Source organism: Pongo abelii, chromosome 10, assembly GCF_028885655.2.
Source record: "Pongo abelii isolate AG06213 chromosome 10, NHGRI_mPonAbe1-v2.0_pri, whole genome shotgun sequence".
In the NCBI taxonomy this organism is placed as follows: domain Eukaryota; kingdom Metazoa; phylum Chordata; class Mammalia; order Primates; family Hominidae; genus Pongo; species Pongo abelii.
The window spans coordinates 45825306-45848255 of NC_071995.2; the positions used below are offsets into that span (position 1 = coordinate 45825306).

Here is a 22950-nt window from a genome sequence, read left to right on the forward strand (position 1 = left end):
AGTCAACTTCTCTTTTCCCTGACCTTAGTTTATTCCCCAAATAGGTTCCAATTGGGGTGGGAGGGATCAGGGAGGAATTAGGACCTTAATAGTCTTGGGCTTGATTACATGACATTTCAGCTTGTCAGTCTACAAGGGTGTGGCTTTCCTATGGAAGAAGTCCAAAGCTCTCAGGCTGCAAAGCTCAGACTTGGTATAGTGGGAGAGCCTGACTGAGGTGGCTCTAGCCAGTCTAATTGCCGTTTCTTGAGCTAGTGGCATCTTGATTCCTGCTGTGTCTTAACTGACCATTGTCTTAAATTCTAGAGTGGATCATGACCCATGAAGAGCACCATGCAGCCAAAACCCTGGGGATTGGCAAAGCCATTGCCGTCTTAACCTCTGGTGGAGATGCCCAAGGTAAGGAGGAGGGGACAAAAAACATGGCTGGTGGGACTTTTGGAATTTACTGACTCCCTTAGCCTATACAATAGAATTATTCTTCTGTAGGTTCACGGGAATTTTGGGCTTTCCTAAAAATTTCTGTGAGGCCTAAGTCCTCAAGTGCATTTGAATTTTATTTGCCATGCTTTTATTTACCCACATCTTCATAAAACTTCTTTCCAAGCTTCTTGGAAGACTGGGGGCTCTTTTGGTCTTTGGGAACCTAAAAGAGTGGTGTTTTCTCAAGCAGCATTGAAAGAAACTAAAGAGATAAAGTTATTGAGAAGGCAGTAAGTGGATTGACTTCATGTACTTTGGTAATGGTGGGGATGGGAGGAGACCCAGAATTAGTATATGGTGGGTCCCAACTAGGTCTTCAGGTATTAACTCTGATGTCTGGAGAGTTCCTGCACTGATCAAGGTCAGTCAGGCACTCGGTTTTCTCTGGCCTTTCCTCGTCTTCCATTTCATTACGCCTTGAACAAATAGGAACAGCAGCAGTTAATCAATACAGATCCACTATGAGGTGGAGGGGCAGAAAACAGAGCCAGCAAAAAACCTTTTCTAGGTTGAATTTAAGAAACCTGGGAGTCACGAAAATTAGGTATATAGGAAACATGGAGTGGGAGTGAGAGGGTATGTGATTTAAAAAAAAAAAAACTTTTTCTCCTTTGATCTTCTGATATATTCTGATACATTGAAAAGAGGTAGAATTTCTTTGAAAAGGATACAGGACATGGAGACAACTATGGAAAAAAGAGAGAAGGAAAGCGATTTCAGCTAGGCTCCCCTCCTCTGCACCACTGTCCCTAGGCTTTTTTAGACTTTGCGCTAAGGACCCACTTTGTATAGAGCACTGTCTTGTATGTTGTGAAGAAGTTGAATTCCTTTAGGAATTTATAGTTTAATGAGGAAACTAGAATTCTTACATAAGGCACATAAATAAAAATAAGCAAGTGTGCATTAACCAAGTGGAATCTACTTACATAATGAAATGATAGCCTCTGATTGAATTAATCAGTGAAAACCTCATGGAGAAGGTAGATTTCAAGACATTCAACTCTTTATTTAAGTAAGGTGCTTAGAACAGTAGCAGGCACATCGTAAATACTCAATACATGTGATCATTAATTAAAAATGAATTAGTGAGTATCTACGGTGTCAATCAGGATGATGATGAGGTTCCCCAGGGATACATCAGTGAAAAAGTCTGACGCAAACTTTGTTCTTAAGATACTTATTAGTATATTAGTAAAGCTAGACTTTTTAAACTAATATTTATTATAATTGTGATATAGGTTATGAATCAGAAAGTGCTAGAATGGAGAAACTGAGGAAGGAGGGTACGGAGGTCTGAGTTTAGGAATAGTGACCAGATTAGGAATGCAGAGCCCTAGTTGAGTTTGCAGAAACCACAGACCTGGCTTTTATTGCATCTCTCTTCTCTGCTGGCAGAGTACCATGCCAATACTGAATTCTTTAACATGTACTTGAGCATTGATCCTGAAACCTTGGTAGAATGATCTGTGGACCCAGATTGTCAGATTAGGGGAAGAGAGAAGAAAGCTTGCTAAACAATCCAAGTGAGATACACAGAGTTATAAAATGAAGAAGAGCTTTTTAGAGAGGGAAAGAGAGAAAGAAAGGTCAGCCTAGGATTTAACTTGGGTCTAAGAGCAGCAGAGCCCTTCCACCTTCTGATCCTGAGCAGTGAGACCCTCTTATTCTAGTGAAGACCATAACTCACTGTTGTAAGAAAAAGACCCTGTTTTATGGAGGCAGAGACTATAGATAAGCTGATTTCTGAAGGACCCAGCTGATAGGCACAGTGTATCCAGGGAAATATCCCACCTGCAAATCCCCATAATATCATAGCCACATGTCACTAGGGACTGAGAGTGATAGAAACTGAAATTCTATGGAGGCAAGGAGGCAAAACAGAAAACTCAAAATAGAGCTGAGAGGTCCTAGCTGAAGGAGAAGCTCAAATTCAGAAGTCCCCTGCCCAGAGCTGAGTTTGATGGACTCTACTTCTCCCAGGGAGAAAACATAGAAATGTTTTGTTTTGTTTTTTTTCCCTGAGGGTTTGTGGGCCACATGGGAAAGTGAGATTGAGCTGTGTAAAATCCATAGAGGTCACAGCTTTGTCATTCCCCGAATTCAGCAAAGCTAATCATCTCTTGAGGTAGAAAAATGGCCAGGAATCAGACATCCTGAGCTCAAAAACAAAGAACTCTGGGATGCTGGGCTGATGCCACACCAAATCCTAATTCCCTTTCCAGCCTAGGAATGGCTTTAGCCGCCAAAACTATGCTACCTTTAACCTTATGACATCGGCATATTCTACCCCTGGAAAGGACCTCAGTCAGTCATCTGCTCTGGCCCTCTGTCTCCAGATAGCCAGCCATTACAAATATATGTTTATCTTTTTTTTTTTTTTTTAAGAGATGGGACGGGATCGGCCAGGTGCAGTGGCTCACACCTGTAATCCCAGGACTTTGGGAGGCCGAGGCAGGCAGATCACCTGAGGTCGGGAGTTCGAGACCAGCCTGACCAACATGGAGAAGCCCCTTCTCTACTAAAAATACAAAATTAGCTGGGCGTGATGGCACATGCCTGTAATCCCAGCCACTTGGGAGGCTGAGGCAGGAGAATCGCTTGAACCCGGGAGACAGAGGTTGCGGTGAGTCGAGATCATACCATTGCACTCCAGCCTGGGCAACAAGAGTGAAACTCTGTCTCAAAAAAAAAAAAAAAAAAAAAAAAGAGATGGGAAGGGATCTTTTTATGTTGCCTAGGCTGGTCTTGAACTCCTGGCTCAAGCAATCCTCTTGCCTCAGCCTCTCAAGTAGTTGAGACCACAGGCCATGTGCCACCACACCTGGCTTTTTCTATTTTTGAAGGTTCCCACGAACAGAGACCCTTTTACCTCTCTGGCTTGCTATTCTAAGGTGTATAATTTTTACTTATGATATCCATTAGAAAGTGCAATTCTTCTCTAACAAATGTTTATTCCTCATATATTTTTAAAAATCTTATGAAAGTTAAGGCAGAAATAAATTATTTAGTATCTGCTTTAAAAAAATTCATGCTCAAGTCATTTATTAGATTTTTTTTCTGTCTAGTCTCATAGAGACCCATCACCCACAGTTCTTTCTAAAACCTCTTCCCAATATGCCGTAATTGGAGACTCCAAACTACGTGCTTATGATGTTCTCCAGAGCCCCTCCTGACTACACCCAGAATACCTACTGGATGGTGCCTGTAATCTTATCCTTCGTCTTGCTTCTAATAAGTCAGACAACTGCCATAGAGGGTTATTTAGGGCAACATGGAACAGCCAAGGAGACTCTGGCCAGAACTGGCTTGGGGCCAGACTAAGCTAGTCAGGTTGGCTAGGAGAGCTCAAAGAATTACTGGGGCTCCTTAGTATAAACTATTTGTATACCCCAAAGTTTGTGATTTTTAGGGAACTAGGGGTTTGAGGCATAGGTACCAGGTACATGAAGAGCATCCTAAAATTTGGTTTCTAGGAAAACACTCAGATATTCAAGTTGGATACAGATGAATGACTTCTGGAAGTTGGTGGGGTTGAGGTAAGAAGAAGGCAGAGGGAGAAGAGAATTTCCTTATTGTGAGATTTTTTTCATATGCCCAACAGATTTGGATAGTCCCTGTCCACCATCTGTTGTTTGCTTTTGTACTGAAAACCTTTGGAGTCACTTGTCTCTCTTAACCCTGGGTATACCAACAGGATTGCATTAAGTTAGAGTTTTTGCAGGACCATTTACTCAGCTTGGGAGCAGGAAACAATGTTCCAACCTATACATTTCAGAACAATTTTTTCCCTTATTTCCTGAAATTACAAATTCATATTCCAGAACTCCAGGTATCCAGAAGAGAATCCCATAGGCCTTGTGACAGGCTGGAAAACAAACTTTAGTTTCATATCTATTCTGATCTTATTAAGCTGACTTTATTCATCTTTCCTAAAGCATTGATGGCTTTTTGTTGACTTTTGACCTTGTTCCTTTCACACACATAGGCTATTCCTCAGGCTACTGAGAAGCCCCTCTCTTCACAATTTTTTGGTTTTGATGCCTTCAACTTAAGGGTGTGAACTTAGGCTTCTAGACTTCTTGGGGCTTTGCCTTAGTGATGTCATAAGTGAGCTTTGACATCAGTGCTTACCAATGACTTCTTGTTGACAAGCCCAACCTTTCAGGCCTTACCTTAGATCAGTTATCAGAAGCATTTGGCACTGTTCCCACTTCTTGAAACTGTCCCCTTTTGGCTTCTAAGACATTGCTAAGTCCTGGTTCTTTTGTATTTGTTGCTGCCCCTTATTAGTTTTCATCATGGAACCTCCCTTCCCCTTCCTATTCCTTCAATGTTGGTTTTCCTCAGGGTTGCATTCCTTGCCCCTTTCCCTTATAATTCTGCATATTTTCTTGAGATAGTCTTTTCTGTGTTCACATGGATACTCCACAAGAACCTCAAACTCAACATATCCAAATATGAATGTATCACCCCCACCCTCACCTGCCCAAACCAAAACCTGCCTCTGCTGAGTTAATGGATCACACTTTTACCCTTTGTCTAAATCAATCACAGGACATTTTCTCCTTCTCTGACCCTTGAAATGTAATCACATTGCCAACTGGATATAAGTCCTGTTGCTTCTGTTTCCTATATGTCTTCTGTCCAGTATTTTGTTTTGTCCCAAATGCTACTCTTCCAGTTCAGGCCTTCCACATTTCTTATCTAGGATGCCAGGTAGCCTCCTAACGCTAGAAATCCCTCTCTCAAGCCGTCTTTCACACTGCTGCCAGAGTTATCTTTCTGAGATACAGATGGCATCATGTCCCTCCGCTCTCTAAATTCTTCAGGGATTCTTTGTTGTATGCAACTTTTCTTTTTGGAGGGGCCACAGACCCCTTTAAGAATCAAATGAAAGCTGTGGACCTTCTCTCGAAAGAAATGTCCATGCCCACAGAACTTTTCATACAGTTTTGTGGGGTTCCTGGATTCCCTGAAACCCATCACCCATGGATCCCCAATTAAACCCTGGCCTGTAGAAGACAAGTCAAACTTCTCATGGCACATAGGTACCTGCCCACCTGTAGAGCTTCATCTCTCACCACTTCCCAGTTTATATTTTATTCTTTATAATACTAAATTACTTAAGGTTATTTTTTGACCCTCACCTTTATTTGTGCTATTCCCTCTGCCAAGAACACTCTCCCTCAAATTATCCACCTGACAGAAAAATTTTAAAGGAAATTGTCCTTCAGGTCCCATGACAAATGCTGTCTTTTCTGTATAACCTTCTCTGACTTCCTTCTGGCAGGCTTAGATACTGTTTGTCCCTGTTTCCACTCTCTCTCTCTCTCTCTCTCTCTCTCTCTCTCTCTCTCTCTTTTTTGAAAGATGAGGTCTCACTGTGTTGCCCAGACTACACTTAACTCCTGGGCTCAAGTGATCCTCCTGTCTCAGCCTCCCAAGTAGCTGGGACTATAGGGATGCACCATTGTACTTGGCTCATGTCTTTTATAGGGACCAATAGACCATATTATAATTCTCCACATGTCTTGAAGACCATTACCAAGTCCTTTATCTTGGTATTCCCAGACTCTATGGTGGTCATTGCTGTACCCCCAGTGCCTAGCATAGTGCCTGAAACATGATAGGTGTTCAGTTAATATTTGTTCAGTGAACAAATGGACCTTCAATTCAATTTGGAGCTAATAGCCATGTAATACCAACCTGCAAAAAAAAAAGAAACATTTTGGTCTTTTTTATTCCGTTCTATTCCTGATAGCCTTGGATTATTCAAAAGTTTGTGATGGTTTTTTAGTTTGGTGCTGCAGATTTTTCCAATTACTAGCTCTCTTAGTGCTTGCTGGTATATTACATTTCTCCAGGCAGGGTTAAGGACACCATGAACAGATTTTAGATTAAAACAAAAATATGTACTAGAATGTCTAAGAGAGACTGGCTAAAATGGTTCACAAGAAGTTGACCCGTCATGGCTCTAAGATTCCCTGTGCATCACCATGTGCTCCTTGTCACATTACATGGTAGGAAAGGAATGTCTCCCATCTGTCACCAATAAGGCCATGCTTAGCACAGGATCAGTGCATTGTTCCTAATATGAAACACACATATGGGACACCTGCTGTGTGTTTTATGTTGGGACGGGTTGGCTTTTTCACAGTGCTCCTGGAAGAGAGTTATTTTCACTGAGCAGCTACTAGGAGAGGGATAATATCATCTGTGAAAAAGGGAAAAGGATTGGCTCTCTATTTTAGTCCTAAGTTTTTGTTTTGTTTTGTTTTAATTTTATTTCTTTTTTTTTTTTTTTTTTTTTTTACAGATGGAGTCTTGCTGTGTTGCCCAGGCTGGTCTCGAACTCCTAGGCTCAAGCAGTCTTCCCAGCTTGACCTCCCAAAGTACTGAGATTACAGGCATGAGCTACTGTGTCCAGCCCTAGTCCTAAGTTTTTCTTCCAGTAGAAGCAGAGAGAGAATGATCTACAGTATACTTTTTGAGTTCCCCATAAACATCTTATATACAGGGCCACAGGAAGAGACCAGCAAATATTTGTTGACTAATTGAGGAAATGCCAGGAGAATGCAGTGAGAGAATAGAGTCCCCACCAATTCTTCCTGCACACTTGGTCACAGCCTCTTCTGGCAATGTGATAACTAGTAAATCACAACTGTGTGGCACACATTGGAACATAGACCAACTCAAGTGACACAAAAAAGGGGTGTGTTTGTGTGTGGGTAGACTGAGAGAATCAGCTGTCTAGTAACAGATATACTTGTGAACTTGTGAATAGACTGTGACTTGCCAGGTTACTGAACCATATAGAGTCATGTCTTTGTCCTGAAATGCCTACTAAAAGCTGATGTCTCGATTCAGTGCAGAAAGCAAGGAGAAACCTAGTACAGCCATTGACATTAGCAGGACAAGCCATAGAGGCTAATAATGTTAACTTAGGCATCTGAGAACTTGAATTCTAATCTGAACTTTCTAAAATTACTAGTTTTGTGCCCCTTGACCTTTTTGAGTTTCAGTTTCCAAATCTTTAAAATGGAGACAATTCCAGGATTGTTAACAGCATTAAATAAGATGATGTTTGACAAGCTCTTGGCAGTGTCTAGCCCACAATACACATTCAAGAAAATACTTTATTCTTCTTGTTATTATTTCCCAGATGGTCCTATCAAGGAAAGGTCTTGGAAAAGGCAGGATTTTGCGGGGGCTTGAGAAGCAATGAATGCAGATTATCTGAAGCTCCAGTAACATTGACTGCAGTAATTGGGAGTGGGGAGGCCAGAAGACTTTGATGAGAGGATTATTCTAGATTCAGAGAAAAGACTAAATAAAGTACTGATTCATTATCTTTAGCCAAATGTAATATCTCTGGATTCCAGGGCACCTTTTCTTAGGAGCAACCTCTCCGTGACTTCTTTTGTCCCTCCTTTCAGGTATGAATGCTGCTGTCAGGGCTGTGGTTCGAGTTGGTATCTTCACCGGTGCCCGTGTCTTCTTTGTCCATGAGGTTGGTTCTGTACTTTGTTCTTCATCATTCTTTCTCTGTCCTCTTCTAAATTTGCCTTCTATCCCCTTCCCACGTTCTGTGTCCTTACCTCCCAGTTAGTTACATTGCTGTGTTTGATTTTCCTTGACTCCATAGCTTCATGAGTCACTCTTTCCTACTTGACTCCAATAGTGAGGGTGGGACCTGAGCATCTACAAACTGGGTCTTCATGTTGCCTGTTCAATTTAAAGGAAAAAGTAACTCTCAGTCCTCCTTTTATCTTCCTCAAAACAGAGAAAGAAATGGAAATGGGTAGTATTTACAGCAAATTTAGTATATCCGGGGAAGAGCCCCAGGAGAGAAGAGCCTTGCTGCATTTCTGTAGTTTGCATAACTCTCTGAGGTTCTCAAATCTTCTTTTGCACCCTTCTCCCAGTACCCTCTCATGCTTCACCCACTCTTCTTTTTATAAAGTCCACCTGCTTTCTTGTATCAGATTTTATATTCTTTTAGAGCAAGTCGCATTTCTTTCCTTCCCTCCCACCAACTTCCCCTTCTCCTTTTCTCCATGGTTATCAAGACCATCTGTTATCATTGGCCCCCTGGGAAGCAGGTTGGAGGAGATAGGATGAGCCAAAAATAGGAATTAAGATTAAATATTAGGAAGGATATCCACATCCCAGTATTTCAAAAATGGGAGAAACTAGAAGAGAGTATTGCAAAAGTTGATGCCTCCTTCTTTGGACTGTGTTAAATACGATAGTCTCACGAGCATCCCGGACTCACTAATGGGAGGAGGTGGCTTGACTCTCAGAGAATCTCTTCCCAGGGATCCTGTCTTAATCCTGGGAATTTAGGGAGAAGCCTAGCTGGGGCTGAACAGGTATAATGTGTCGCACAGGGTTATCAAGGCCTGGTGGATGGTGGAGATCACATCAAGGAAGCCACCTGGGAGAGCGTTTCAATGATGCTTCAGCTGGTATGTTCCAAAGAACTCCCTGTCCCATATTTGCTCTGTCCTTGTTTCATCGCACTCTGGTTTGGGCTCATGGTCTCCCAAATTCCCTGTCAATGTGGTTTCATGGGAAGGAATTCAGTGACAAGAGAGGGACCCTATTTGCCCTTTACTCTTAGCATTTGAAAATACCACCCTGGTTTCCTGGGGCAGGGAGAGGGTGGAGGAGTGATCACAGGATGCTTTGCTCTTTATGGAAAGGTCATAAACAAGACTATGGGTACTGACACATAAGCAGGTCTTACTCTAGGGTCACGGGGAAGGTCTGGCCCTGAAAATAACCTTACCAGAGGACTGGAGCCAGAGCCAGAAGTGGAGCTGAAATCTGCCAGTTCTCATGTGACGGAGATGAGGTGACCTGAAACCAGACCACTTAAAGGACGAAGGAACTGAGACAGCCTTTCGGAGTCTCAAAAAAATCCTAAGAGTATCCTGAGGATTTCCACAGTCCTTTATGCTACTTGCTCCATGTTGTTTTAGGCTTCTCATGTGTATCCACTGTGGGCTAGCCCACAGTGAGTGAGAGAAATACAATCATTTGCTGGTTTACTGAAAATTTGTAAATTACACTTGTATCCCCCTTTTTTCAGCTCAGTTCCCTAAAAATCCATGGGCAAAAATTTAATATGCAGTATCTAGTGAAGGCTCTACCTAGGTGCTAGGTAATGGTGCCTGCCATAAAGTGGTCTGAGAATGAGCCAGAGTTCTCCACCAGTATCCCAAAGTCATGGCCGCCCAGGAGTACATATGATATGAAAACCTAAGTATACTTACCTCTCTCAGGTAAGTATACTTTCTCTCAGGGATAGAAAGCCTTAATTTCCCAGGGACTTATAGATACCTCTCTTGGGGTATCTATAAGGCTTTCTTTACCCAGAGCTATTTTTCCTGTTAATACCTGGATATCGCGGCTTCTGTTGCTGGCACCATGGATTGCAAGGAGCTAAGGGGAAACGATTGGCAGTACCTGGGTACAATTAGAAATCTCAGTGTAGAGAGAGGAAAAATACTACAGAACACATTGGGATGAACTCCTAATAATAATTTGGACACAATCCAGTAATGTCAGGCCATTAGGGAGAATTTCTAAAGACTGAAGTCACTGCTTCTAAGATGTGAAAGTTGGAGATTATTTGAGAAGCCAACAGACATGTATGTATTCACTTGTTCTCTTTAGGATAGTCATGGATGACAAAGCCTTCAATGAAAGGAGTTCTTGGCAGTCGTCTCAGATGTGTAGCAAAATATGGGAATGACCCTATGATGCCTCAGCCAGCATCATTTCCCTTTCCTTTGGAAGGGACAGATCACTCTTAAGGATGTCAAGGAACTTTCTAGGGAGTCACACGGTTATGTTAGGCCATCACAGCATTGGGATAGGGGATATCTCAGCATGTTGAGCCCTGTCTCTGGGGAGCTGACTTCTACCTCTTCCAAAGGGAGGCACGGTGATTGGAAGTGCCCGGTGCAAGGACTTTCGGGAACGAGAAGGACGACTCCGAGCTGCCTACAACCTGGTGAAGCGTGGGATCACCAATCTCTGTGTCATTGGGGGTGATGGCAGCCTCACTGGGGCTGACACTTTCCGTTCTGAGTGGAGTGACTTGTTGAGTGACCTCCAGAAAGCAGGTAAGAGAGTTTTCATATCAGTATTGCTTATTTGTGTCAGTACATGCACGTGTGTACACACACACATCGCCCCCGCCCCACTTTTACCTCCCATTGGAGAAAAATGTTACCCAGACACAAATAGGCAGTCTTTGCCCTCCTTTTTCTGGTATTGTCTACAACTCCTTTTGGCTAGAGTTTCTCTCTCTCTAGATATCTCCTCTTTAGGCATGCCAGGTACCTCACCCAGTGGCTCCTGGTTTGCTTCTCATTGTCAGGTAAGATCACAGATGAGGAGGCTACGAAATCCAGCTACCTGAACATTGTGGGCCTGGTTGGGTCAATTGACAATGACTTCTGTGGCACCGATATGACCATTGGCACTGACTCTGCCCTGCACCGGATCATAGAAATTGTAGATGCCATCACTACCACTGCCCAGAGGTAAGGGGACTTGGGAGGTAGGCAGTGTAAGAAGATGGCAGCTAGGACAGGCTAAAGGGCTAGAAGCTGCTGAAGACTAAAGCGTTTGAGCTATGGTGACTATAATGACCAGTTTTCTGGGGCTAGAACACTATTTTTAACGAAAAATTATCTAGAGCACTGAAATTGCACTGTTCCCTTAATGATATATGATTTGTCTTTTGCCACTGTCTGGCCCACTGTCCAAATATGCAGCTTTGAGGTCTTTCATATTGTTGGGGTAAATGGTTATTCTTCAGACTTGGCAAATCTAGGGAGCCCAGACATGAGCTACGCTTTCCAGCCATATCATAGAAAGTACAGGTGCTGCTATAACCACGACGGCTCAGAGATAAGGGGACCTGGGGGGAGGCAATGTAGGATGGGAGGGTAGAAGGGTAACAGTTTACCCCAGGGTAATCCTAGAGGATTCCAGTTAGTCCAATTGTCCCTTCACTTCTTATCCTTTCCTTTCCTTCCCTTCTCTGACCCCGTTCCTCCCTGAAACAGAGCCTCTGTTTAGACACCTTTTACTGCTGTGTTTTCTCAGGCCTAGGAAGGATACCTTGTGGCTAAAGTATTTCCCCTAGGTCTTCCTGGTCTCAGGAAGCCTGCTAGAAGGCCTGGCAGCATACACGTATCTCCCAGAGAGGGTAACTGGCGTAGATGTGGGTGGTGGCTTGATCTTGGCCATAGGGTCACTTGGACTGTGCCCTATGTCTATCTCTTGCAGCCACCAGAGGACATTTGTGTTGGAAGTAATGGGCCGCCACTGTGGGTAAGATCCTCATTCTGACCCATTTATTCCGTGGACCTAGCAATAGCCCTTTCCTTTTCCCCAGAGAGTCCAGTGAGGTCTCTCAGTAGCAGCAGATCTGGAGGTGCACATGCTCCTTGTGGTGTGGTTCCTTTTCTGGCCTCCATCCCCCTCCATTACATCCCCACACATGCATGTGTGTATGTGCTCAGGCACACGCTTGGTGTAAAGAGTGGGTAGTGCTCTGAGGCTGGAAGCCACTGTGGCAGGTGAACATAAATGGAAGGTATCCGTTAGAGACAGAATCTCACTGAGGGGCCCTGGTGCTCTTACCCTTGCCCCAAGAATAAAATGGAGGCTCTCCAGACCTTTTATCAACTATGAGGACTAGGAGAACTTGTTGGGTATGGATGAGGCTATTTGTAGAGTACAACTTCTAGCAGGATGCTTCTGACTCTCATCTCAGATACCTGGCCCTTGTCACCTCTCTGTCCTGTGGGGCCGACTGGGTTTTTATTCCTGAATGTCCACCAGATGACGACTGGGAGGAACACCTTTGTCGCCGACTCAGCGAGGTACTTGCACTTTATTTTGCCCTTCAGAAATCCCTCACCCTGTTCCACTGATGATCTGTTTCCCACGCATCGGCTTCATTCCATGGACCATTTTACCCTTTGTTCTCAACCAGACAAGGACCCGTGGTTCTCGTCTCAACATCATCATTGTGGCTGAGGGTGCAATTGACAAGAATGGAAAACCAATCACCTCAGAAGACATCAAGAATGTTCGTATGAATGAAGCCAGAGAGGTCTTAGACTCCATAGCCCATACCCTTCTGGCTTCTGAGTCTCCTGACACTGCTTCTCCCCTTGGTCCTTCTGCACGTCTTCCTGGGTCCCTGTCCCTGGTTGCCTCCCACAGAGAACCATTACAAGACAAGAGGCTGAGCTGTCCATGGTTTACCCAAGTCTCTGCTTGTTTTCTTCCTTTGACTCTGCGTAACCCTCTCTCTGTCCCTCTCTTGGTCCCTTCAGCTGGTGGTTAAGCGTCTGGGATATGACACCCGGGTTACTGTCTTGGGGCATGTGCAGAGGGGTGGGACGCCATCAGCCTTTGACAGAATTCTGGTAAGTCACTGGGCTCTGTGGCCCTCGTGCCTTGAAACCCTCAACCTTGTAGTCCTGCCCCCTCAGGGCTGCACTTCACCAGACAGGGACTTACATCACTGGTCGCATTGCCTCTCCACCAGCCTTTGGGCTGCAGTGGCCACTGACCCATTCCCATACACTTGAGGGTTCTCTTCTGTTACAAAAACAGTGAGAGACTATGCCTTCCTAATGGTGAGGAACAATATCTTTTTGTTTTGTTTTGTTTCATATATTTTTAATAAGAATTTTGAGATAATTGTAGATTCACATTCAGTTGTACAGAATAATACAGAGATAGTCCCACATAGCCTTTGCCCAGTTTCCTTCAATGGTAACATCTTGCGTAACTATAGTACAATATCATCACCAGGATATTGACATTGATATAGTCAAGCTACAGAACATTTCTATTACCACAGGATATCTCATGTTGTCCTTTTGTAGCCACGTGTACTTTACCCCCACCCATCCCTTCTCATTATTATTATTACTATTATTTTTTGAGATGGAGTCTCGCTCTGTCGCCCAGGCTGGAGTGCAATGGTGCGATCTCGGCTCACTGCACGTTCCGCCTCCCGGGTTCACGCCATTCTCCTGCCTCAGCCTCCCAAGTAGCTGGGACTACAGGCACCCGGACCACGCCAGGCTAATTTTTTGTATTTTTAGTAGAGACGGGGTTTCACCGTGTTAGCCGGGATGGTCTCGATCTCCTGACTTTGTGATCCACCCGCCTCAGCCTCCCAAAGTGCTGGGATTACAGGCGTGAGCCACTGCGCCCAGCCCTCCCTCCTCATTCTTAATCTCCGGCAACCACTAATCTGTCTCTTTGTCTGTAATTTTTAATCTCATGTATATTGTATAAATGGAATTGCATAATATGCAACCCTTTAGGATTGGCTTTTTTTTCCACTCAGCATAATTCTCTAGATATTTATCAAAGGTGTTTGTTTCTATAGTTTGCTGTTTTTTGCAAAGCAGTCCTCCATGGAGTGGACGTATTACAGTTTGTTTAATCATTCAAACATTTGAGTTGTTTTCAATTTTTGGCTATTAGGGATAAAGCGACTATGAACATTTGTGTACAGCTTTTTGTGTGAACTTAAATTTTCATTTCTGCAGAGTAATTGCCCAGGAGTTCAGTTGGGTTGTATGGTAGTTTTTTGTTTCTTAAAAAAATTTTTTTTCAAAGATACTGCCCAACTGTTTCCATAATAGCTGTACCATTTTAATTTCCATCAGCAATTCATGAACCACCTTTTTTGTTTGCATCCTTACCAGCATTTGGGGGTCGTCACTTTTTTTTTTTTTTTTTTACTATTCTGATAGGTATATAGTGGTATTTCTTTTTTCTTTCTTTCTTTCTTTTTTATTTTGAAATGGAGTCTCTCTCTGTTGCCCAGGCTGGAGTGCAGTGGCATGGTCTCAGCTCACTGCAACCTCTGCCTCCTGGGTTCAAGGGATTCTCTGGCCTCAGCCTCCCGAGTAGCTGGGATTGCAGGTGCCTGCCACCCTGCCCAGCTAATTTTTTAAATTTTTAGTAGAGATGGGGGTTTCACCATGTTGGCCAGGCAGGTCTTGAACTTCTGACCTTGTGATCTGCCTGCCTCGGCCTCCCAAAACATTGGGATTACCGGCGTAAGCTACCGGGCCCAGCCTTTTTTTTTTTTTAGAGGTGGAGTCTTGCTCTATCACCCAGGCTAGAGTGCAGTGGTGCAATCTCGGCTCACTGCAGTCTCCATCTCCCGGGTTCAAGGGATTCTCCTACCTCAGCCTCCTGAGTAGCTGGGATTACAGGCACATGCCACCGTGCCTGGCAAACTTTTTGTATTTTTAGTAGAGACGGGGTTCCACCATGCTAGCCAGGCTGGTCTTGAACTCCTGACCTCAGGTGATCTGCCTGCCTCGGCCTCCCAAAATGCTGGAATTACAGGCATGTAATCCCAACCTTAGACACTCAGTTTAAACCCTCTTATCCTATTTTCACTAGAAGAGCAAAGCAATCTCCTACCTTGTTTTGTCAATAAGAAGGGAATATTATTAAGTCCCAGTAATCCTGTTGATTACCATAGTGGGCGTTTCTCTAGAACTAAGTAGAATCTTTGGGGTTCCGATGGCAAGAATACAGAGTCATCAAGCTTTAGATGAAATCTGTTTGGGGAGGTAAAGCCCAGTAAGTTCTTTGCTGCAGTTCTTAATTGTGAGACTTAGTCTTATGATTTGGAAAAGGCCTCAAGTATCCTGACTCTCTAGGCTGAGCCAAGATGGGACAGCCTGAGCCAGACTGTCTTTGTTCTCTGGGCTCCTGCAGGGCAGCAGGATGGGTGTGGAAGCAGTGATGGCACTTTTGGAGGGGACCCCAGATACCCCAGCCTGTGTAGTGAGCCTCTCTGGTAACCAGGCTGTGCGCCTGCCCCTCATGGAATGTGTCCAGGTGGTAAGTACTGATCCTAAACCCCTTTCTTAACACTCTCAAGCCCCTGCCTTGGAGCTCAAGGGGAATGAGACTACGTCTAAGGCCACTGGTATAGGAGCAGGTGGAAAGGCAAGATGGTATAGTAAGAGACATGTGGGGAAAGAACACAGTGGGCTTTGCATAGGAGCTCTTAACTAAGCTTTAGTGTTCCCATCTGTAAAACGTTCCTAAGGAAGGTGGGAGATTCTACATCCTCCTTAGTAATGAAACCCAGTATCTCATAATATACAACCTCAAACCTTTTTATCGTGTCTTTATTGGAAGAATAATGCTATATTCCTCCTAACTTTATTAAGAACAGGAGAATATTATTAAATTCTAGCTGGGTAGCTTTTGTCTCTATGATTTATATCTTGAACATGTTTCTCTGAACCAACATGAGGTTACTAATGCTCACGTTGAGGGTTATTGTAAGGATTGGAGATAAGCTATATTAGCATGTGATGCAGTACCTAGCAAATGTTGAGTGCTCAGGAAATGGTGGCCTTTATTATGAAGGAATCACTCCTTCGATACCACAGAGTGAACATGGCGGCTGGGAGCGAGAGCTAGGCTATGTGGCCTGGTTCTGAGGGCTGGTCTAAATGCTCCCCATCTCCCGGCCTCCTGCTCTCTGAGACTCAGGAGTCCCAGTTACCTGCAGCCTTTCTTGGAAATGTATCTGTAAAAGCTCCAAAGCGAAGGCACTGCCCCACAGAGCTGAAATCAATAGTTGAGAAGCACACAGCAGGGATCAGTCCTTCTTAACTGGGTTACCTGTAGGATCTTCATTTACTTATGACTTTAGAGGCTGCTTTAAGGCTGGGGACCTGGGTGTGGAATGGAAGATACTATTTATCTGTGAGCATTCCTCCACTCTGCCCATACTTCTAATAAACAGAGCATAGTGCCGGGCGCGGTGGCTCACGCCTGTAATCCCAACACTTTGGGAGGCCGAGGCAGGCAGATCACAAGGTCAGGAGATCGAGACCATCCTGGCTAACATGGTGAAAAATACCAAAAAAATTAGCTGGGTGTGGTTGCACACGCCTATAATCCCAGCTACTTGGGAGGCTGAGGCAGGAGAATTGCTTGAACCCGGGAGGCAGGGGGGTTGCAGTGAGCCAAGATCATGCCACCGCACTCCAGCCTGGGTGACAGAGCGAGACTCCGTCTCAAAAAAAAAATAAAATAAACAGAGCATAGAATCAGTTCTTTGCTTTTGCTGCTCATTACTTAGACAACTCAGGAAAAACAAAAATACTTCTGTGTAAGTTTGGGGGCATAGGAAAGGTGGGGTGTAGAATGGGCAGGATCTAGTCACAATCCCAGAGATGGGCAGAGTTCGACTGTGGGATGGAGATCCAGCTGTGCAGAATCCTGACCCTGGAGTTGAAACTGTCACTGTGCTCCCCCCTCAGACCAAAGATGTGACCAAGGCCATGGATGAGAAGAAATTTGATGAAGCCCTGAAGCTGAGAGGCCGGTGAGGAGATGACAGGAAGCTCACTAGCTACAGAAATCAGAGGCCTGAACGAAGCCAAAGATCTCCATGGCTCCAGGCCCAAAACATGAGCTTCTGCTGCTTCCTTTTCTGATTCTCTTTGCAGCAAGTTCCTGCCCAAGAAAATTAGTTGTGAGGTGACTGGGAGGCTCGGTTCATCTCAGGGGTGCGGTCCCTGGCATCAACCTTTTATAATCTGTTATTTCTATATGTGAGCCCCAGCAAGATGATAAGTTCCTCTAGGCAAGGGACAGTCTCTTGTGCTAAGCACAGTGCCTGAAGAAGAGTACTGAGGGATTGTTTGATGAACTAGTGGCCCCTTTGCAGCCCCTGCCCTGTCCCTGCTCTGCCCCAGTTCTGTCCTCAGAGGTTTGCCCTATGGAACTTCCCTCTGGGAGCAAAACTTCAGACAAGGATCTCCATGGCTGCTGGCTGTAGGGAATGGCCTGAAGACACCTCTCTCTATTTGTACTTCCTACAGGAGCTTCATGAACAACTGGGAGGTGTACAAGCTTCTAGCTCATGTCAGACCCCCGGTATCTAAGGTACTGGCAAGTTGACTTGCCCTCTCCCCTTTTCCTTCTCCCTCCCCTAGTCTCTCTTCATAAAGTGCTACCACAGTCCATACAATGTAAGCCTTGCCAACTTCTCTGCCCCACTCTGATCTTCAGTGCTGGGTCCCTGGCCCTATTATAATGATTTCCTCTTAACCACCCCTAGATACCAGAGCCCCCTTCTTAGTGTACCCTGGATATCTCTAACACAAGACCCATGCCCACTTCAGGACTGGCAGGATAGCATGCAAAGAATGGGAAAGAGGGCTTATGTACTTTTTCTCTGGGAAAATATGAGAATAATCACATCTAAGTGTATCTAAGCCACTTCTTCCATTGGAATAGTGATTCTCAATATTAAGTATATATCGGAATTGTTTGGGTTGCTTATTAAACATGCAAACTCCTGGGCCCCTCTCTCAGAGGAGATTCATATCTGGGTAGAGGCCAGGAATATGCAGGTTTAACAGGCTCCCCCAGTGGATTCTGATGCAGGTGATACAAGGAACACACTTGGGAAGTGCTGCTCTGGAAGGTCTCTCATTCGTTGTATAATAATGATATCTGAAATGGGGGACAGCAGCTTTATTTATTGATCTGTGATCAAGAATTTTGCTTCCATAGTATGTGGCAGCAAGCTGTGCTGGCATTCTTTGGGAGAGGGGTGTGTGTTGTCTTAGGCAGATGTCCTGATCCTTGGATGACAAGGGCTTAGAGCTCTGCCTCCTTTACTAACCTCCTCCCTGTTCCCCTGCTGGGTTTCTGTCCTCATTTTTCCCTGCTTCCTCCTGTATAGAGTGGTTCGCACACAGTGGCTGTGATGAACGTGGGGGCTCCGGCTGCAGGCATGAATGCTGCTGTTCGCTCCACCGTGAGGATTGGCCTTATCCAGGGCAACCGAGTGCTCGTTGTCCATGATGGTTTCGAGGGCCTGGCCAAGGGGCAGGTATGGAGACTATTCTGGGACCCAGGAGCAGACATGGGGAAGATAAGTGTAGCAAAAATGACCTGTCCATTCTCTTGGCTTCTTCTGTTCCTCACTACCTCTCTCTTCTCTCTCAGGGTCCAGGCAGAAGTAGATATTTAATGTTAGGACAGTAGGAACAGGCAGGAATTACTGGAGTGAACCATTGCAAACAACATGGCTTATTTAATTCTCTATCCCAAAGCTCAGCACAGTGCCTGGCATAGGTAGATGCTTAATATTTGTGAATGAGCAGTAAGGGTAGAAGAAGTTCAGTGCATGGGGAAAAGCTAGTACCTGGTGTACCTCTTCCAACCAAGGGGGATCCAGGGGTAGGGTTAGAACTCAAGCAGTGGCACCAGTCCCACACAGGCCTCCTAGTGCTTTAGCCTTGTGCAGAGCTCTGTGGCTTATCCCCACAGATAGAGGAAGCTGGCTGGAGCTATGTTGGGGGCTGGACTGGCCAAGGTGGCTCCAAACTTGGGACTAAAAGGTAAGTAGCACTGCAGAGGCATCTCCTCCCAGTCACCTCTTAAAGTTGCCCTTGGATGTGGGTTCATTATGCCATGGTCTGCTTCAACCACCCTGTTGTCTGGGTCCTCCACCCCCAACCTCACAGTTGCTGCCATGAGGGCAGACATGCCCATCTCAACATCTTTAGCAGCTCTGGCAACTTAGAGCTCCAGTATGTATCCTTGGATAGGACTGAGAGGGTGGGCTAGGGAGGGCGGCACAGGTCAAGAAATTAAAAATAAAGTGCCTCTAACTCTAGCTTTTCTCTCCCTCAATTTTGCTGTCTCTTCCCCAAATTCTAATTCCCCTTCCCCGCCTCCCCACATCACTGGTCACCTAGGACTCTACCCAAGAAGAGCTTTGAACAGATCAGTGCCAATATAACTAAGTTTAACATTCAGGGCCTTGTCATCATTGGGGGCTTTGAGGTGAGTGCCTGCCACCATTTCTTCCTCTCTCCCTTCCACCTCCTCTCCCTCTCCCCAATCCTGCCCTTGTGCTCTCTTCTTCTTAGGCTTACACAGGGGGCCTGGAACTGATGGAGGGCAGGAAGCAGTTTGATGAGCTCTGCATCCCATTTGTGGTCATTCCTGCTACAGTCTCCAACAATGTCCCTGGCTCAGACTTCAGCGTTGGGGCTGACACAGCACTCAATACTATCTGCACGGTGAGAGCCTACCACCACTTCCCATCCCTTTTGGCCAGGATTATAATCCTTAAACTGAATGTGGTCCCAAACAGTGAGCTACTCTTTATATCAAGAAAATGGGAATGTTTGAAAATGATTCTTCAGCTGGGCGTGGTGGCTCACACTTCTAATCCCAGCACTTTGGGAGGCCAAGGCAGGCAGATCACTTGGGGTCAGGAGTTCAAGAGCAGCCTGGCCAACATGGTGAAACCCCATCTCTACTAAAAATACAAAAATTAGCTGGGTGTGGTGGTAGGCGCCTGTAATCTCAGCTACTTGTGAGGCTGGGGCAGGAAAATTGCTTGAACCTGGGAGGCGGAGGTTACAGTGAGCAGAGATCGTGCCACTTTACTTCAGCCTGAGTGACAAAGTGTTCAGTTTCCTCACCTAGAAATGCACCAATACCCTGAATACCAAATGTTTTGTTTTGTTTTTTCTTTCTGAGATCATGCAGTCTAATTTTCTGAGCAGTAGAAAGGATAGGTACAGCTTTCTTCCCAGGAGAGACGTTCTGCAGTGAGGTTGGCAAATATGCCTGTTACCCTAAATGCAAGAACTTGATGAGCTCTAGGGGCCCTGCCAGCCTATGGAGAATATAGTTCCAGGGTTTAATTAATGGCAAAGATTAAAGAGTGACAAGAATCAGTCCCCTGACCATGTCTTTCTAACTATAACCCATTGTCCTTGCAGACCTGTGACCGCATCAAGCAGTCAGCAGCTGGCACCAAGCGTCGGGTGTTTATCATTGAGACTATGGGTGGCTACTGTGGCTACCTGGCCACCATGGCTGGACTGGCAGCTGGGGCCGATGCTGCCTACATTTTTGAGGAGCCCTTCACCATTCGAGATCTGCAGGTAGCTGGCCACCCAGAGCCTGCTAGGTAGCTCTCCCCTGTCTCCAGACTGTTTCCACAGTGATCTGAACTATGAGAGCTCAAGTTGAGCACAGAGCTGATTGGTCTGTAGAATCCTGTGAAGACCAGAAAGAGCACTATGCAGGCACTCTCTGGTGTCACCTCATATGCATGACCACAGCTACTGTTGTTGGAATGCTGATTTTGAGTCAGGTGACCTGGTGCTAAGCCCTTTATGGGCATTTTTGCATTTTATCTTCACAATAGACATGCAAAGAAGATACTATCTCCATATAACATAGAAAGTTTTAGAGAGGTTAAAAAACTTTTCTAAACTCCTAAGTGAGCAGATGGTTTAAGTAGTTGAGAAAGTCAGTGATCTTTTTACTACATCATGTCTCCCCTTCAGATTTCCCTTGCTGTCATTCTGCTTTTGAGAGAGATACTGTCTCAAAACAGAGATATAAAGTGTCAACACTGACACTGTGACCACAAGTCAGCCCTCTGAGGCAAGGGGAACCAGAAAGGCTTGGAAAGGGAGATTGGAGAGGGTGAGGGGCTGAACACTGACAGCTACTGCAGCTGTCTGTAGTGCTCCCTCTTCCAGTTCTGTCTCATTTTGGAGTCATTGTTTAAATTTCAGTCCACACTGAGCTTCTTAAAGGAATTAGGCACAGTTCAGGCCCAGGACTGTAAACAACTCTCTTCCATGTCTCTCTTCCTTCCTGGAGAGGTGTGGTGTGGAAGAAGATTTATACCCAACCTTATCCATTCCCAGTTAGGCTTAGGATTTACTCTTTCATTTTCAGGCAAATGTTGAACATCTGGTGCAAAAGATGAAAACAACTGTGAAAAGGGGCTTGGTGTTAAGGTACCTCATCCATGGTTTATTCCTAAGTGAAGAAGAAAAATAAGCTTTGGCTCAAACCCATAGAATGGCCATGGTTGGGACACCCTGAGGAATCTATAGATATAAAGGGAGGGGGCCAGCCTATCCCTTGAATCCTGGGAGGAGATAAAAATTGAAAGGAAAGAACAAAGGCAGAAATGGGGGATGGGAAGCCAACCACAGAGTCACAGGCTTTTGGTCTCCACCTGGCAGGAATGAAAAGTGTAATGAGAACTATACCACTGACTTCATTTTCAACCTGTACTCTGAGGAGGGGAAGGGCATCTTCGACAGCAGGAAGAATGTGCTTGGTCACATGCAGCAGGTAGGGAAGACACCTTAGTCCTGCCCTTCATCAGACAGCCATACCTGCCAACAGCCACTGAGGCTTCCACTGGCCTTTTCCAGTCTTCTGGAGGAGCCTGTCAGTGCCATCGTGGAGCATGGGCCTGCAGACTCTTACAGTCATAGAATCAAAACGTCTTTATCCTGGAAATGACTTTAAAGATTATATGGTCTATCCTTTTCATTCAGGGGAGGGCTTTTCAACCTTGGCAGCTTTGCCCTTTGGGGCTGGATGATAATTTGTCATGGGTAGCTGTTCTATGCACTGTAGGACAGTTGCACAGCATCCCTGGTCTCTACCCACTCGATGCCAGTAGCACCTCCCTCTCACTCCCAATTGTAACAAAAATGTCTCCAAACATTCCCACTTTCCCACCTGCCTTCTCTTAATTCAAAGGAAATCTGTATGATGTTTTATATTAATTCTGAGGTGCTACCAAGGGCAGCCAGATTGGGCCACAAAAAAACACTTTTATGTCATCATTGACAGTGATCAACAAAAGCTGCTGGGCTGAAGAGGGGCAGGCAGCTGACCCGTTGGCCAGTAAGACTAAAACAGGATCTGGCAGCTGTGGAGCTAAAAGAGGGGATTGTGGGGCCAATCATCTTTAATTAGTTGTTATTATATCTGATACATGGCCAAATGTGCTGGGCCAGCTTGCCTTGGATGCTGGCACTGCCTCAGGGCACCCTTTCATAGTTTGACTTCTGGATTCCTGTTTTGGGCTGTAAGCCTGGGGCCCATCTTTCTTTTTTCTCTGTGTGTCTAGATATCTCTGCCACTTCATTAGAGTCCTTCCCTCTGTAATTTTTATGTTTCTTTCTCCAGGGTGGGAGCCCAACCCCATTTGATAGGAATTTTGCCACTAAGATGGGCGCCAAGGCTATGAACTGGATGTCTGGGAAAATCAAAGAGAGTTACCGTAATGGTAGGTGGGGTAAGAGAGCGAGTGCCCTCTATAGAGGCTGGTTCCCCAGTATAGAAGCTGACTGCCCATCCCTTATTGCAGGGCGGATCTTTGCCAATACTCCAGATTCGGGCTGTGTTCTGGGGATGCGTAAGAGGGCTCTGGTCTTCCAACCAGTGACTGAGCTGAAGGACCAGACAGATTTTGAGTGAGTACATCTGCTTTCTGGAGTGGTTCTTTCTCCCTGGTAGTTTCAAGCTCTACTGTCCTCAACCTGTTCACTGTCTTTAATTCTTTTTTTTTTTTTTTAAGGAGTA

The 22950-nt window shown here is 45.1% G+C and overlaps 1 protein-coding gene across 7 annotated transcripts in view; it reads left to right on the top strand.

The window, feature by feature from the left end:
* Positions 1–22950, top strand: part of PFKM (phosphofructokinase, muscle) — a 40560-nt gene that overhangs the window by 16930 nt on the left and 680 nt on the right. For 6 of the 7 annotated variants that reach the window (XM_063711557.1, XM_054526365.1, XM_054526367.1 and 3 more), the window contains 21 exons: positions 307–399; positions 7920–7993; positions 8874–8951; positions 10427–10616; positions 10874–11039; positions 11791–11835; positions 12281–12389; positions 12503–12598; positions 12849–12941; positions 15271–15396; positions 16836–16900; positions 17400–17463; positions 18269–18418; positions 18859–18929; positions 19290–19377; positions 19464–19616; positions 20328–20492; positions 21301–21362; positions 21594–21705; positions 22555–22654; positions 22736–22841. In XM_063711557.1, the coding sequence (XP_063567627.1) occupies positions 307–399; positions 7920–7993; positions 8874–8951; positions 10427–10616; positions 10874–11039; positions 11791–11835; positions 12281–12389; positions 12503–12598; positions 12849–12941; positions 15271–15396; positions 16836–16900; positions 17400–17463; positions 18269–18418; positions 18859–18929; positions 19290–19377; positions 19464–19616; positions 20328–20492; positions 21301–21362; positions 21594–21705; positions 22555–22654; positions 22736–22841 (2206 nt within the window). 7 annotated transcript variants of the gene reach the window in all.